This window comes from Eulemur rufifrons, chromosome 16, assembly GCF_041146395.1.
Source record: "Eulemur rufifrons isolate Redbay chromosome 16, OSU_ERuf_1, whole genome shotgun sequence".
NCBI lineage: Eukaryota > Metazoa > Chordata > Mammalia > Primates > Lemuridae > Eulemur > Eulemur rufifrons.
In genome coordinates, this window is record NC_090998.1 from 79,550,859 (window position 1) to 79,567,595 (window position 16,737).

Sequence of the window (16,737 nt, forward strand, 5' to 3'; positions counted from 1 at the left end):
ATCTTAGAGAAAAAGCTTTCAACTTTTTACCACTGAGTATGAAGTTAGCTGCAGGCTTGTGATGTATGGCCATGATTGTGTTGAGGTGTATTTCTTCTACACCTAATTTGTTGAGAGTTGTTATCATTACAGGATGTCAAATTCAGTCAAATGCCTTTTCTGTATCTATTGAGATGATCCTGTGGTTCTTGTCCTTCATTCTGTTGAGATAGTATATAAAATTTATTCATTTATATATGTTGAACCATCCTTGCATGCCTGAAATAAATCCATCCAGACATGGTTAATGATCCTTTTAATATGCTGTTGAATTCAGTTTGCTATTATTTTGGTGGGGATTTTTGCATCTAGGTTCATCAGGGACATTGGCCTGTAGTTTTCTTTTCTTATGCTGTCTTTGTCTGGCTTTGATATCAGGGTGATGCTGGCCTGGTGAATGAGTTTGGAAGTATTCTCTCCTCTCCAATTTTTGGAAGAGTTTGAAAAAGATTGGTATTAGTTCTTCTTTAAATATTTGGTAGAATTCAGCAATGAAGCTGTCAAGTCCAGGGATTTTCTTTGATGGGAGACTTTTTATTATTAATTTAATCTCTTGTTAATTGGTCTGCTTAGATTTTCTATTTCTTTATGCTTTAGTATTGGTAGATTATATGTTTCTGGAAATTTATCCATTTCTTCTAGGTTAGCTAATTTGTTGGTATATAATTTTTCATAGTCTCTTATGATTCTTTGTATTTCCGTGATATCAGTTGTAATGTGCCCTGTTTTATTTCTGATTTTATTTATTTGAGTCTTCTCTCTGTTTTTTGTCTAGCTAAAGGTTTGTCAATTTTGTTTACCTTTTCAAAAAAAAAAACAGCTCTTAGCTTTGTGGTCTTTTCTAGTGCTTTTCTAGTCTTTATAACATCCATTTCTGTTCTCATGTTTATGTCCTTCCTTATACTAACTTTGGGCTTATTCTTCTTTTTCTAGTTCCTTGAGGTGTAACATTGGTTTGTTTATTTAAGACTTTTAATGTAGGCATTCATTTCTGTAAACTTCTCTCTTAGAACTGCTTTTGTTTTATCTTATAAATTTTCATATGTTGTGTTTCCATTTTCATTTGTCTCAAGATATTCTAAAATCTCTCCTATAATTTTTTCCTTCGCTCATTTGTTGTTTAGGAGTATGTTGTTTAATTTTTATATACTTGGGAATTTTCCAAAATTTCTCCTGTTATTGATTTCTACTTTCATATCATTGTGGTCAGAAATGGTACTTGATACAATTTCAATCTTCTTCAATTTGTTAAGACTTATCTTGTGGCCTAACATATGATCTACCCTAGAGATCGTTCTGTGTGTATATAGTTGGGTCATGTGTTTTATCTATTCAGCCACTCTATGCATTCTGACTGAAGAATTTAATCCGTTTAAATTCAAGGTAATTATTGATAGGTATGGACTTACTACTGACATTTTATTAATTGTTTTCTGGTTAATTTATAGATCCCTTTTTCATTTCTTCCCATCTTCCTTTGTAATTTATGAATTTCTGTAGGTGTATGCTTAGATTCCCTTCTCTTTATCCTTTATCTTTATCTACTATATGATTCTGTTTTGTGGTTACCATGAGTCTTGCATAAGACATCTTATACAGGCTACTTTAAGCTGATAACCACTTAATTTCCATTATGTATAAAAACTCTATACTTTAATTCCTTCCCCACATTTTATGTGTTTGGTACCATAATTTATATCCTTTTTATTATATATCCCATAAATTATTGTAGTTATAGTTATTTTAATAGTTTTGTCTTTTAACCTTTATAGGAGAAATGTTAAGTGATTTATACATCACCGTTTCAATTACTTCCATCAGTGTTTTATACTTTCATATGTTTTCATGTTACTAATTGGTGTCCTTTCATTTCAGCTTGAAGAGCTCCCTTTAGCATTTCTTGTAAGGTTTAGTGGTGATGAACTCCCACAGATGCTAGGTGCTAAGGGTTTCAGAGGTGAAAATAAAGTCAAGATTTCTGTTTTTATAAAGCTCACATTTTATCAGATTTTTAGAAGCACAACTAAACTATATAACTTGGAAACCTAGAATTAAAATTTAAATTCCAACTTTCAGAAACCCATTGAATATGAATGCCAGATACTTGTAATTTTTATATGCATTTATTTTGATTGTACACAGCAGGATCATCCATCAGTAGAACATTACTATTGTTTCCAAAATACTTCATTTACTAGAAATTAAACAAATAATAATAACACATTGGAAATGTACTGGATCCCATTGCTGTAGACTGGGCTTTTATATCCAGATAAAAAGAGCTAAGAACTGAGTAGCAGCACATCACTAAAAATGCAAAGACTATCTTCCATCCAGAATTTAATTTCTTTCTGTGAAAATCACAGCTTAACTCTAAACTTTAATAGTAAAATATTTTTACTAGGACTAAAAATCACTGTTCAAAAATCACTATCATTCTAAAGTACTATTTCATATTTAAGTTCCAGAGTAAATAATTTACTTTTAGTATGAAATAAGGAAACATCAAAATAGCCTATTTGCAGAATGTTTTGCGTCTAGGGGAAGGTCAGAGGAGAAAAGTCCATTTCCACTTTTAAAATCACTAGGTTTTACAAGGCATGAGAAAATAGATGCAGACATGAAAATTCCAACTTCAAAGCAATGAAACCCTAGACACATTCAGACTAAATTACTCTTTCCTCCCAGTGTATACTTAGGTAGTTCTTATTACACCCCATTAGTGGATCAGGGACAGCTATTTGAAGACACATATGAGCACTTGAATCATCCTTCAAGGCTGGAAAGGACCATGGTTTACATAGTTTAACTCCCTCATTGTTAGAGTGAAACTGAGGTCTGAAGAAGGGAAGTGATTTATCCATGTCAACATCATTGGCAAGTGACAGGCTGTCAGAAGTTAAGTTTTTTCAAACTTAAGGTACCCTGCATATTTGGCTGTGAATATAAAACTAATAACATTGGGGCACTTAAAAATGCAGGTCTCGGGACCCAACCCCAGAGATTCTAATCAGGTAGAGCTGTGATGGTGCCTAGACTTTACTGTGGATGATGCCACAGCTGGTCTGAGAACTACACTTGAAGAGACACTATGCAAATCCTTTATGACTTAACTATTTCCAAAGTAAAATCTAAAGGGGTGTAAAAGTTTCATATCACACCCTTAAAGACATTATTATCTCCACTGCTTCTTAGATATTCATGTGTTCATGTATAATGCACAATCCACAAAAATCAAAGTCCTCTGACTGTCTGGTCATGACTTTGATTTTCACAATGAGACCCTGCAATGGAAATCAGAGCCTCTGATCATTTCTTCATGTCTCAAGATTATCCAGCTAATGTATTTCTAAGGCAAAGAGAGGAATATTTCATTCCAGGAAATATTTGAAACTGCAAAAATTTGTAACTGTTAATGTTTTGTCTAACACAAATAAAATTCTCACTTTTATACTGAATTTGCTTTTTAAAAAATATATTCACTAATTTATTCAAGGAGTATTTACTGAGGACCAACCAGGCCTTTAGTCAGTATCTGCTGCATCATAATCATATGTAAAATGTCTCCTAGAACAGATTTGACAATCAACTGGAAAACGATAGGTGGGGAGTTCCATTACCTTATACAGCAGTATTTGTGATTACAAAAAAAAATACAAAAATGTTTCTATATAATGCTATAGAAAATGTTTGTAACTATTTTAATTGGGCTCTTGAATTAAAGGAGATCTACATAGACACAATAGCAAAGCAATAACTGGAATCACAGTTAACTCAAATAGAAAATGAACCTTGTAGGTCAAGATTTATATTAAATCCAATAATACAATTCTAATGACAGTCTTTTGTTTTATATTTACCTATATATACTTTTTTATGAGTTCTCTATGACAAATAACAAAAGCATATATTAAGCTTGAATGAAGCAGGTCTCAATTTTAATTAATCTCACAAAATGTGACAGATTATTGATTTAACTCAACTGCAAGTCTGGAATTATCTTCTCTAAATCAAAGATGACCCGAAAAGATCTACCATTATGTTTTGGGTATGTTTTAATATACTGTCATTTCAGATTATTTTAATTTATTTGTTGATTTCCTGTCTTGTTCCAAAATGATTTAAGGTTGTTATTTCAAATTAACATGTCCTTATCAGACTTTTTCTGATGAAAGAAGTAGCTGGATTCCCAGCAACAGATTCTCTGTTGACAGATCAAGTTCTGCCCACGGCTTCACTTTATTTTCTGGAGGGCACTGCAAAGGATTCCAACTTCACCTATTAAAAAAAAAAACAAAAAACACCACCCGAATAAGCCACTCATGTAAAGAACAAGCACACTTCAGGTGTCCCCAATGTGCATAGCTCTAGGGGATCAGCTGGCTGCATGGATAAGCTGGTTGCCACCCCAACCTTCAAGCAGGTTACAGCCTAGTTGTGAAGACAGGATCTGGGTAGTTATGGTATAGGTATTGACATGTTTCAGGGAGTGCTAGAGCTACCAACGTAATTAGTTTCCTCTTTCCATAGGCCATTTCCCAGGGAAGGACTTAACAGGTTTCTCCCCAGGCAAATCAGTAGCTGCTCTGTTTCTCTTTTACGTAACTATCTAACAGATGCTTCAAGAAGCTAAATAATTGAACCTAAAAGCACAGTTCACACAAATCTCTGGTGTCAGAATCACCTAAGGTCTACAAATTCCCAAGACTTACCAAAAATTTGGTAAATTTAGTCTAGGGCTATGACTTAGCACTATCAATTTTCAACTAGCTCTCCAAGTGATCCTGATGAACACTGAAGTTTGAGAATGCCTGGTCTGAGCAGACAACTCAGCCCAGATGGCTAGGATGAAGGTGCGATGCAGCCACTTCCATTCATGCCATGTTCTCACATGCCAAGGGGAACACAGGGACATAAACTCTTCATAGAGGTGGAATCTTGGAAATGGCTAAGTCTCACTCCCTCCTATATCCTGAGCAAGGAGAAGTGTAGACAGGCAATGAGGCCTTACATAAAGTCACAGGGCTCTAAGGATGCTTTGCTTCCTAAATTTGTTATTCCATGACTTCAAAAACTCTCATAATAGCCTATAGAGCTATTTTTGCCTTTTTAGGGACAATGAGAAAGAGAGAAAAAACAGCTATGGCCTCACCCCTCTGTCCTACATCCTAACTTCTGGAGCACTTGGCGGGCTTCAAGTGAACAAACCTACTCCAGCTGAGTGTCTAAGGTAGAATCTTTGAGGGTGAATCAGCCTTGGACTTTTTCAACATGGCTGATCACAGGTGTCCACACCTCATGGTTAGGGCCAGCTCTGCTCTTATGTATTAGAAGTGATCCCAAGGATATTAGAGGAACCCTTCAAGCCCACCTGACCTTGTGGCCTTCATTGGCATTGCAAAGAGCAGGGGTCCCCCACTTGGCCTAGAGTTTCCCCCTATGGACTCCCCCCTTTGGAAGTTTTACCCATTCTTTCACCAGCTCTTGAGTGTCTGATGTAATTTTTAGAAATAGGGCTAGGTACTGGGGATTTGACAGTGAACCTGATATAGCATGTTGCTCAGGTCTGGCTGGGGAGACAGACAAGTAAACAACTATATAACAATCCAATGATAAGTCCTCTCAGAGAGGAATCTGCAGGAATGCAAAGATACAGGAGGGACATCCAAACCTGGCTTTCTACAAGAATAGACACCTACTCAAGACATAAAAGATGAACTGGAGTTGGGTGTCTCTTAATGGGAGTTAGAAGGAGGGTATTTTAAACATAAAGAACTGCATGGGCACAAGCTGGGAGCCAGGAGAGATCAGGGGAACTGAAAGTCAACCAGCATTGTTGGAAAGGAGTATGAAGGGCTAGAGAGAGAATCGGGTGATGAATAAGGTGATTTAAGAAAAACTTATAATATCCTCATTATCAAGGAAGAGTAGAGGGCCAATAGCTGATGGCTGACAAAGTAGATCGAACCAGGTAGCATGATACCACCTGAGATGGAGAAGCAAAGGAGAAAGAGCAGCATGGCAGCAAGTGGCCAGGTATGGAAAGGTGGTATGGGGGTAGGAAGTGGGTGGAAGCTAGGAAGGTCAAAGGGAAAAAGACACTCAGGCAATTCTGGCATTTTTGCCAAATTCCTCACCCCCAATAAACCCATGTTTTGCATGGAAATGCTGTTCTCCTTAATGCAATATTTAATAAATTTCTTATTGTGCCTCTATTACTAGGAAAGAGAGTGGCCACATAGGGTATAAGTTACTTACTGTTGATGGAGTCGGCCAAAATCGTAAGCTGCTGGACGTTGTCCAAGACCTCAATCCTTTGGGTGTATGGGTCATAACGAACTGAGAAGGGCCGAGGGATTGTGGCAGCGAAGTTTCTGAAACCCAAACCACAGATTGAGTGAAAGGCGCCATTTGGAGAAAAGTAAGTTTAAAGGAGTTCTCGGTGGCATTTCACTTTGCTGAGTGGCACTGAAACCTCACTAGAACAGGGGCTTCAGAAGCCAGGCCAAGAAGGGAAATGGAGTTTCAGTAAGTCCTTTTGGAAGGACTTTGTGTGTCTGTGTGTAGATACAAACACAGGTATGCACATATTTATTTAGTCATCTGCTCCAAAAAGACAGAGGTAGCTTACAGTGAAAGCACAGAATACAGTAAAGCCACAAGCTCTTATCATTAAATAAAATCAAAAGAGTATAAAATATAGCCAAGGAATGCTATGGAAAAAAATCTTTGAAATGCTTGATACGTAATGCAAAGAGGGAAACACAGTTCTCAAGTGTTGAAGAAAGCATCATGTTGATAATGAAATTAAATGTGGATTGAGTGCCTCCTATGTACCAAGAACTATGTTAAGTCCTAATTGCTCTATACTCTTTACAAGTATCATTCCTAATTTAGCCTTCACAAAAACCTTAGGAGGTAGGTACTATTACTATCCCTATTTTGCAGGTGAGGAAACCGAGGCTTGGGAAGCCTATGTGACTACCAAGGCCATACTGTCAGTAAGTTGTGAAGCTGGGAAGGGGCCCAGGCAGTCTGACTCTGGCCTGCACGCTTGGCTTTCCTGCCTTCTCAATGCACAATTTGACTCCCAGATCTGGGAGGAATCTGCCATGAGGGCCTATGTGAGCGATATCAAGCAACTTAATTACCAGGATGTTCCAAAGTCATCACAAATGCTATTTCTAAGTTGGCCCTTGGTGAAAGTAGAAGCTGCCAGTACTGAAAGGACAATACATAGTAAGGGTAGAGTAGGGCCCTCTGCGTTAGGCAAGTGTGGTTCCCAAGGTCCCGCGTCAGGCTGCTTGGGCTGGAATCTTGCCTCTGTCTACTGTGGCCCTGTGGCCATGGGTAAGGGCTCCACTTCACTGCACCCCAGTTTCCTGACTCCTCTGTAGAATTGGGGTGCCAGCAGTACCTATGTCAGAGGGCTGTAGCGAGTGCTGTTAGAGAATGGAGTAAGCGCTCTGTGAGTGTTAGGTGTCATCTTTCATGAAGAACAAATGGTCAAGTGCATCTCTCCACCTCCTCTTCCTCAGCCCAGCAGGTGGCATGAGTGACGGGACGCATGTCTGTGACTTTGCTTGCTCCACACATCTTTCTCTTCTCCCCACGGAGCTCCTCGCTTTTGCTGTGCGCAGTTTGCCCCTGCCCGGCTGGATGTGTCTGTCGGGCAGTCAGTCCCAGGTCCGGCCCTCCTCTGGCCCAGAGGTAGCATGTGACCCAAGCTCAGCCAATCAAACCTCTGCCTAGAATTTGAATCTGGAAACTGAAAATGGTCGGAGTTGGTTTCCCTTAGCCGGAGTGCTCTGAGACGATCCCCAGAGATGCCCAGGTCCCCTCCTTGTTCTGTTTGACCCTTGCTCTTCAGCACTCTCTTTCACCCCATGAGCCACTTCTCAGCAGAATGGAACTTTTGTGGTTGTCTCCCTTGGGTCCTGGCAAAGCAGGTGGGCTTTCAAAGGCCTGGCAGGCCCGTGTCCTGCTGGTCAGGGACCAATCACTTGCTGATGAGAGAGCTGTCTCCAGAAGGGCCCATCTAGACGTGATCTCAGTAGGACAAGTGCTTACGAACACTGGTGCTAAGCACCACCGCCTGCTCCAAGCCCTGGGCCAGTCACGACACTGGGTGAGTTGCTCATTCGTTCTATGATTATGCACCCTCATCTACAAACTTTGTAGTCTTAGTTGAAGATTAAATTATTAAATAGTTAGTACATGAAAAGCACTTAGAACAGTGTTTGGCACATAACAGGCGCTAGGCATATACTATCCATTATTACTGTTATTAATTACCCAGGTGGGGTCATGCACTAAACCACTAAAATCCATAACCCTCAAGAGGTCCCAGGAAAGGCATAGTGGAGACTTTGGAGGCTGGAGGGGGGCTAGGCTCCCAGTGTGGGGTGGGGGTTTAAGAGAGAACTAAACTTGACAGCCCTGGTGAGAAGAGAGAGAAAGGAAGTCATTTCAGGGCAACCCAAGTGGACTTGTGGGCCAGCATTGTGCCATTAATTACTTGAGCCCAGCACACTGGAAGCTGACAGACCCAACTTCATACACTCCCAGAGGCCTATATGTCCTTTGTCTGTCATTCATCACTGATAAGATGTATATTTTTTGAGTAGTAACAAATGGTGAGTGTTAGGATACATGTTCAGGTAGACCCTCTGCCTGGCCTGTCTCCTGCTCGGATGAAAGCCTGGTTGAAGAATTGCACCAGCAAGCTGTAGGTAGGGCTATTGGAGGGCCCAGCGACTGAGTCCTGGCACCATTCTGATGGCCTCTTGCTGAACTACCTCTGAGACAGACGCCTTCGCCAATTACCTGCCGAGTGCTTATTCTGTACCAGGCACCATTCTGGGGGCTGCGGAAAGAGCAGGAAACAGAAAGAACACAAAGTCCTACCCTCATGGAGCTTAAATGCTATAATGTATTAGATGTTATTAATAAGTACTAAGGAGAAAAATAAATCACAGAAGCACTGGTGGCAGAGATGGGTAGAGATTTTAAATAAGTTGGTTAGACAAAGACACACAGAGATTAAATGTGGGTGAAGATACAGAGGAGGTAAGAGAACAAATTATGTAGACGTCTGAGAGAATGGTGGAATACAGTGAAGAAAGGACCTTCCAGATTAGAAGACTTCTTTGATTTGGTGGAGGGAACTTTAGTGGCCATTCTGTGCCTGGGAGGGTTCAGTGACTAGACTTGGTGGCTACATTGAACCGGGACCAGGTGGCAGGGTTGTCTGCAGGGGTCAGCATGGCCAGCCTCCCACCAGCCAGTGGAAAGGGATGAGGGTGGAGAAAGTGGGGAGATAAGCTCTGTCTGCTGCACAGTTGCTGTGGGCTTTGGAGTCCACTCTCCTGACCAACCACCCTCAGATGAGTGGCACCAGCCCGAGTCAGGAGGCCCACAGAGCTAATGGCTCACCTTGGTCACCACCTCACCTCACTTTCTCCTTGGCATCATTGAAACTCTCAGCCACATAATACACGGGCTGGAACTCTGTGACGGTGTAATTTTGGACGGCCGTCTTCTCCAGCTCCAGCGGGAAGAGCTGCGGCTTGTCTGATAAGCAGTACTGCAGGCCCCAGGTGAAAAGTTTCCATGGTTAAATCAGGATCAGTGGTCCCTGCTACATCCCACAGGTCATTTGTGCACCTTCTCTCATCACACCCTCATGCCTTCTACACCCAGCCCAAATGCAGCCCAAACGCAGCCCACGTTATTTTGCATATGCTAGATTCTACCCTTCATAGCTCATCTAAAACCTCCAGCCAAGATAGAAAGAAGTAATTCATTCCAACCACTTCTGAGTAAGACGATCCACAGACAATGTGGGAGCCAACCACATTTTCTGGCATTATGTTTGCATACATACAAGGCTGCAAGTGAAGTTCAACCTTGGGATAAGGAGGCCCCTCCTGCCCAGGCACCTGTGCACTTGCAATTCAATTTCTACCATGAACACCCACAGCCATGATTAAATCATAGCTGCTAAGGTGCCAGTCACTGGAGGATGAATGAGCCCCTAGGTTGCAGCTCAGAATGGATGTAAATGGGGTTTCAACAACACCGAAAGAACAAAACTGGTCTCCTGAACCCACCATTTTCAAATCCATTCTTGTTTCCAGGGTCATACCTGTAATTCACCAAAGGATGACAGGAGCCCAGCACCATATGCCTTTATGGAGTCTCCTTGTTTGCAGAGGCCAAACTCCACGGTAAACCAGTAAATCTGGAATAGAAAGTTAAGCTGAGAGCACACCTGTGATGGTTAATTTTACGTGTCAACTTGACTGGATAAGGAATACCTAGACAGCTGGTAAAGCATTGTTTCTGGATGTGTCTGTGAGGGCATTTCGGGAGGAGATTGGCTTGTGAGTTGGTGAACTGAGTGGGGAGGTTCTGCCCTCAATGTGGGTGGGCACCGTCCAATTATCTGGGGTTCTGGGTGGAACAGAAAGACAGAGGAAAGCCAAATTCTCTCTCTCTCTCTCTCACTCTCTCTCAGAGCAGGACACCCTTCTTCTCCTGCCCTTGGACATCAGAACTCCAGGCTCTCTGGCCTTTGGAGCCCAGGACTTGCACCAGACTCCCCTTACCTCTGGGTTCTCAGGCCTTTGGCCTCAGACTGAGAGTTACACCATTGGCTTCCCTGGTTCTGGGGCGTGCAAACTTTGAGCCATGCCACCGATCTTTCTGGTTCTCTCTCTCATTCCTTCACTCTCTCTATACACACACACACACACACACACACACACACGCACACTCCAGGGAAGGGGAAGGCAGCAGATAGCCCAGGACCAGGAACAGAATTGCCCAGGGGGGATCCTGTGCAGGTTTGTTCTCTGGATCAGCGGTAACCTGTGATCATTTCTCTGGACCCTGCATCTCACCCTGTCCAGTCACCTGTTGAATCACAAGTTGGCAAAGTGTGAAGTGTGATGGAAGCATGAAGGGTGCTGAGAAACCCCAGAAAAATGCCCCCAACAAGTTTCTTTCCCTATGACAGGAACTACCCCACCCGTTTTGGCCTTTATTTTTCTCTGTAGCATCAACTAGAGTGAGATGTTCCTAAGATGCTCTTCCGTTGGTAGAACTTATCAGGCAATTCCATCAGGCACGACAGTGGGAGGCAGGGGATTGGGTAGTGATCGAATCAATGAGGGGGACATGCTGTCACCCATGCTAACACTTGGGGCATTTCTGAAATCAAGCATTGCACTTATCTCCCCAAATAACCAAGTCCTTTTCTCTCAACAGATCCCAGTCCAGCATGCCCTACATGCCCAGTCTGGAAAAGAATCGTGAGGTTCTGGGGCCAAGAGGAACCCAGGGCTCAGATAGCTGCTGGAGACAGTCACAGTTTTGGAGAATTAGGGCAGTTAAGTCTGTTTATTGGACTAGAGAATGTTAAACCTGGGAAGACTGTCAGAACCCAGTTGGTTTGACATCCTCACAGATGACGAGAATTCAGCCCAGGGTAAAAAGTCAACATCATACAGTCACACAGCAAATTTAGGGCAGAGCCAGACTCCAGGACTGTTATCAGCTCAATGTATCAATAATATGTGAGAAGTTAGGTTGGTGATCAGTCCTTTACCACTGTTATGGCAGGTGACATGATGTTCTGAGTTCCACGTTTATTTTCTTTGTACAAGTGAGAAATTCTATCAAGCTTTACAGCGTCTTTGAAAGCTGCTTCTTGCATTTCTGCAGCATCTGTCATTTTAAAACTTGTGGTCACACAAATTTAACTTTTTAGACCCTCATGATACACTTTTGAAATGGACAGGACATAAACTATTGCATCCATTTTTAGAGATAAGGAAATGAAAGCCACTTGCCCAGAGTCTATTTGCTGCTGGTGAGTGACAAAAACCTTCTTGGAGTTTTTAGCCCTTCTGATGGACTGGATTCATAAACTTCTAAGCTGATACAGTTTAATGATAGATTTATATGCATTTATGGTCCCTAATTACATTATAAATTTTTATTTTTCAACTTCCAGGCTGGGTACATTATAAGAAATGTGGCTTAGTGACGGGAGGGATGTGCTAAGCTTGGGAGGGATGTGCTAAGCTTGGAAAGGAGTGCGAAGGAAGGAGGTCATCTACTATGCAGAGTTGCTGCTTCCCCAGCTTCAGTGGATAAGTGTCATCAGATACGCTCAGGAGAGGGAAGTGTTCGGCAGGAAGGGGAAGCCCATCCCCATTTCTGCCTGAGAGAGGAAAGCTCCTAGTGTATGCCATGCTCCAGTGTAAAGGAAGAGATGTGAATATGCCCTCTTCAAAGCTGTGAATCTCGACTACTTCATAACACACTTTGTGCCCAAGGGCTTTCAAGGGCTATTAATACAGCCTTTTGGTGTTTTCAAGACACTCTGTTTAAAATTACGTGTAAACATGCATATGCAGCTGATTTCAAAATAAAATCATTAAGGAGAAACCAAAATTGTGAAGTTTTATTTGTGCAAATGTAACCAATAACATTGTGATTTTTTTTCCAAATGACCTGGATTCCAGGGAAGGAGCAAAGCCTCAAAGATCTGAGAGCAAGAGCCCTTAGCACCCCTACCATTAACCCAGGCACAGAAGGGACTTACTGTGGCGAGTTTCTCAATGTACTCATCAGGTGCACCCAGAGAGGCAAGGCCAATTTCCTATAATTGGGGAGAAACAGAGTCATTGGCACAGCTGATGTCTGCCTATCTTCAACCTTAACCCTCAGTACCAACCTGGAACTTGACCACAGGAAGGTGATGGTGGCCAGATGCCTTCAGAAGGGCCCAGACAGACTTTGAGTATTCTGTCAAGTCTTTCCTGGCCATGCATAATAGAAGCCCAGATCTCTAGAGCAGAGAAAACCTTTCACCATCATTTGGTTCTTTGTGTTCATTTTACAAAGGAGGAAACTGAGGCACAGAGAAGGGAGGTGACCTGCTTATGGTAACACAGTCGGTTAGTATCTAATGCTTTATCTCTTGACTCTAGCTCAGTGATTATTCTCCCACCACACACGTGGAACATTCCAGGAGTATTCGATGAGTCTTAATCATGTACCCTGAGAACACCACAGGAGAAATGCAGATACGTGGTTGACATCCATCCAGGTATATACATAACAAGAGAGTCCGATATGTCATGGACTTCTCATCAGAGCTCTAATTGCAGAATTCTTCTAGTGGTCCCTTTGTCTTTACACAGCATTTTCTCCTGCCTGCCGTCTCTGTGTGTGTGTGTGTGTGTGTGAGTGAGAGAGAGAGAGAGAGAGAGAGAGAGATGTGTGTGTGTGCCTTCCCTACTATGTGTTCATTCATTCCAGAAATATTTATTGAGTGCCATCTACGTGCCAAGCAGTGAACAGAATTGATAAGGATACTTGATCTTGTGGTTTTTAGTAGATATAGAAAATAATACATATGTACATAGGTATGTTACAAGGTGATAAATTCTTCAGAAACAAGAAACAAAAGGAGAAAGGGACAAAGCAGATCATGAGTTCCAGGGGACCTGGGGGATGCTGTGATCTTAAATAGGGTTCCAGGGTAAGCATCACCAAGAAGGTGATATTTGAGCAAAGACTTGACGGAAGTGGGTTTGTTGGTTCTGTTGACATCTGAAGGAAGCACGTTGCAGGCCAAGCATACAGCCATTGCAAAAGCTCCCCAAGGAAGGGAAATGCTGGTTGGTTCAAGGAACAGGGCAGGACCAGTTCAGGACCTGGTTCAGGACCAGGGCAGGACTAATTCTGCTGTGGCTGAAGCAGAATTAGTGAGGGGCGGGGGCATGGCAGGTGAGAGCAAAGAGGGATCTGGAGCCAGATCAGGTAGAACAATTTTAGGCATTTTAGGGCTTGGGCTTTTCCTTTCAGTGAAACAGGGAGCCATGGAAGGATTGTGAGCAGAGAGGTAGCATGGTCTGATTCGTGTTAGCAAAGACCCACTCTGGCTGCTGTGGGAGAAGAGACTGTAGGGGTGGAGGGTAGAGCTGGACACTAGTAGACTTTAAGGCTTCAGGACGAAGGCAGGATGCCAGTGAGGAGGCTACGGCAATCACAGGGTAAGAAACAACAGTGGCTGAGACCAGGTTGGTAGCAGTAAACTTGATTGAAATGGTCAGATTCCACCACATATTTTGAAGGTAGAACACAGAATTTTCTGGAAAATTTGTTGTGGGGTAAGAGAGAAAGGAGTCGATAATATCCTTAAGTGCTTTTGGTTTGAACAACTGGAAGGATGGAGCTGCCATGAACTGATACAGAAAAGGCTGTGGGTGGAGGTTTGAGCAGCAAGATTGAGAATTCCATTTTGGACAGGATGATAGAGACAATTAATAGACATAAAAGGGGGGATGTTGAGTAGGCCGTTGGCTATGGAAGTCTGAATTTTGAGACTGAAGTCTGGGCTTCAGTGAATCAACAGAGTAGAGATGGTTTTTAAAGCCGTAAGATTGAGTGAAAGCACCAAAGAAATGGGTGTAGACGGAGAGGAGGACTAACGATTGGGCCCCCTTTGAAGGAAGACATCTGCATCTCTGTATCCCTTCCAGACCCTGGCTCAGATTAATGCTGTCTGATTCAAAGTGAAAAAATTCAGAGAAATTCTTAGCTTGACTCTACTCCCCTGCCCCTCTCCCATCTCCACTTCATTCATCTGCCCAGACATGCTATAGTCTTGAGTCCAACAGAAGCCACTGATAAACCCAAGATCAAGATGGTGCTCTGTTCTCTTAGTCATAGTTATTTGTGAGCCAGAGCTTGCCTAAAACAAGGGGCCCCAATATTTCCCTATGCTCCAACCCCACCCAATCCTGCACTGTAGTAGGAAGCAAGTCTTGCTTTTGGATCAAAAAGGAATGTTCTCAGGGACTTTCAAAATGACTCCCTCTCTTGGGACTGTCCAGATCAAAGTTGGGACCAGATGACACTGATGGCCCAGTGGCTCCTGTCTGTTAACATGAGTAATTGTCCACTCCTCTATTCAGTTCCCCCAGAATGAAAATGCCTTGAGGAGAATTGCCACTTAGCCTCTGACTGGGCAGAATAGCTTGTGGCAGTAAGAATAAAACATTCCTATTCTCCAAGGAAAATCCTGCTTATTTTGTGGCCACAGTAACAATTATTGGTTTTAAAATTTTCCCAGGCCATCAGTGACATCTTGGTAGCAGTAATCACAGTTCTGAATGTCAGTGGAGCTGCTTCCACCGTTAAAGTTCAGCTAATCCCTAAACACTCCCACTTCTAAAAGTCCAACAATCTTTGAACCCCATAATTCCCAAAACTTCATGTAAAAGTAACAGTTCTCTTTGTTTAGATAGGTTGCATCTTGCAATGACAATTTTCCCTTACTTAGCAAGCAATGGCTTCAGCCTTTTGCTTGTTTGTTTCAAATATTAAGTAGTACCCTCTTCATTCAACAGTGGAAATGTTTATTTCTTCCAGAAAAGGGAAGATGCTTATAAAATTCACATACAATCCCATTGCTTTGAAATTCATACTTGGCCTTGTATTTGCTCATGGATCATTCCATTTGATCCTCATTCTTCCTTGTGAGGAAAAGGACTGGCAAGGAGGGATTTTTACTGATCCACATCTGTGGAAACTGAGGCACAGAGTGGTTGGCAATGAGTTTTGGGTCCCACAGCTGGTCACTGGCAGTGTTGGGGCCAGTAGGTGCATCTGAGCCTTCATGCAACTTTCCCACGAGCCCAATGCCCCAGCCATGGCTTTAGGCTGCCTTTCAGTGTCTGGCATTAGTAGAATTCTCTCAGTTGTCCAAAACCATCGTTTTGAGCTTGTTCACCACTGTGAAAGATGAATCAAAGTCTAGGCTGCTGCTTTGATGATGGTGACATGACATTTGGCTCTTCGTTTTTTTCCAACTATAAATCAGGCTATTGGCATTGATTCTTGGCAAATATCATCTTATATAATTCAAACATATACACAAATGACTAACTGACAAGGCAGAAAGTTGCAAAAGCCTTAAAAAGGTTGAGGGGAAGTAGTAGGAGAACTTGGAAGCAGGTGAGATAACTACTGCATGGGGATCAGGGAGATTTTCATGGATAAAAGAGCTCCTAAACTACATCTGATAGGACAAGTGAAATTAGCAAATTCAATAACACACATAAAAGTCAGAGGATGCACAATTAACCAAACTCATGCTGTGGTCCCTGGAATGGGTATTTAGCTAGCTTCACAGAACAACACACTCAGGTGGGGTCATAAAACTGTCTGGTTTTCGTTCTTTCAGAGGGTGCAAGGGCCCCTCCATGGGCTCCACTCATTTGAGCAATCTGGGTCCCAGCCATATAACTAGAAGGCTAAAGAGATCCATTCCTTACCTGGGAAAACTGGGCAAAGCTGCGATCTGAAAACAAGGGCACGTGTCCCAACAGTTCATGGCAGATGTCACTGAAAGACAGAAAGCACAGAGATTGGGGAAAGGAAGATTAAGCCAAGCCAGACTCAGTCTCTCTGCATGAGAAATGGGCAGGAAGACAGGAAGTAACTCATGGACTTATGACCTGTTTCCCAGGATTGAGTAATATGTAGAGCTTGGGTGAGATGAGGCAAGGTACAAGAGAAAAGGACGAAGGGGAAAGAAAAGTAAGGGACAGGACACATTAACCAGTGGTCTTAAGAGTATGCCCAGTGGGGTGCAGGGCAGAAGAGCCAATATTCCTG

At 42.3% G+C, this 16,737-nt stretch overlaps 1 protein-coding gene across 1 annotated transcript in view; it reads right to left on the reverse strand.

Moving 5' to 3' along the window:
* Positions 1-3,587: 3,587 nt before the first annotated feature.
* The window catches only part of PAH (phenylalanine hydroxylase), a 62,553-nt gene continuing 49,403 nt past the window's right edge, over positions 3,588-16,737 (reverse strand). Inside the window, exons 8-13 of the mRNA XM_069489962.1 lie at positions 16,395-16,464; positions 12,653-12,709; positions 10,187-10,282; positions 9,492-9,625; positions 6,298-6,413; positions 3,588-4,317 (exon numbers count right to left, since the gene is read on the reverse strand). Of these exons, the coding sequence (XP_069346063.1) occupies positions 4,274-4,317; positions 6,298-6,413; positions 9,492-9,625; positions 10,187-10,282; positions 12,653-12,709; positions 16,395-16,464 (517 nt within the window). The 3' untranslated portion in view covers positions 3,588-4,273. The remainder of the gene's footprint in view (positions 4,318-6,297; positions 6,414-9,491; positions 9,626-10,186; positions 10,283-12,652; positions 12,710-16,394; positions 16,465-16,737) is intronic.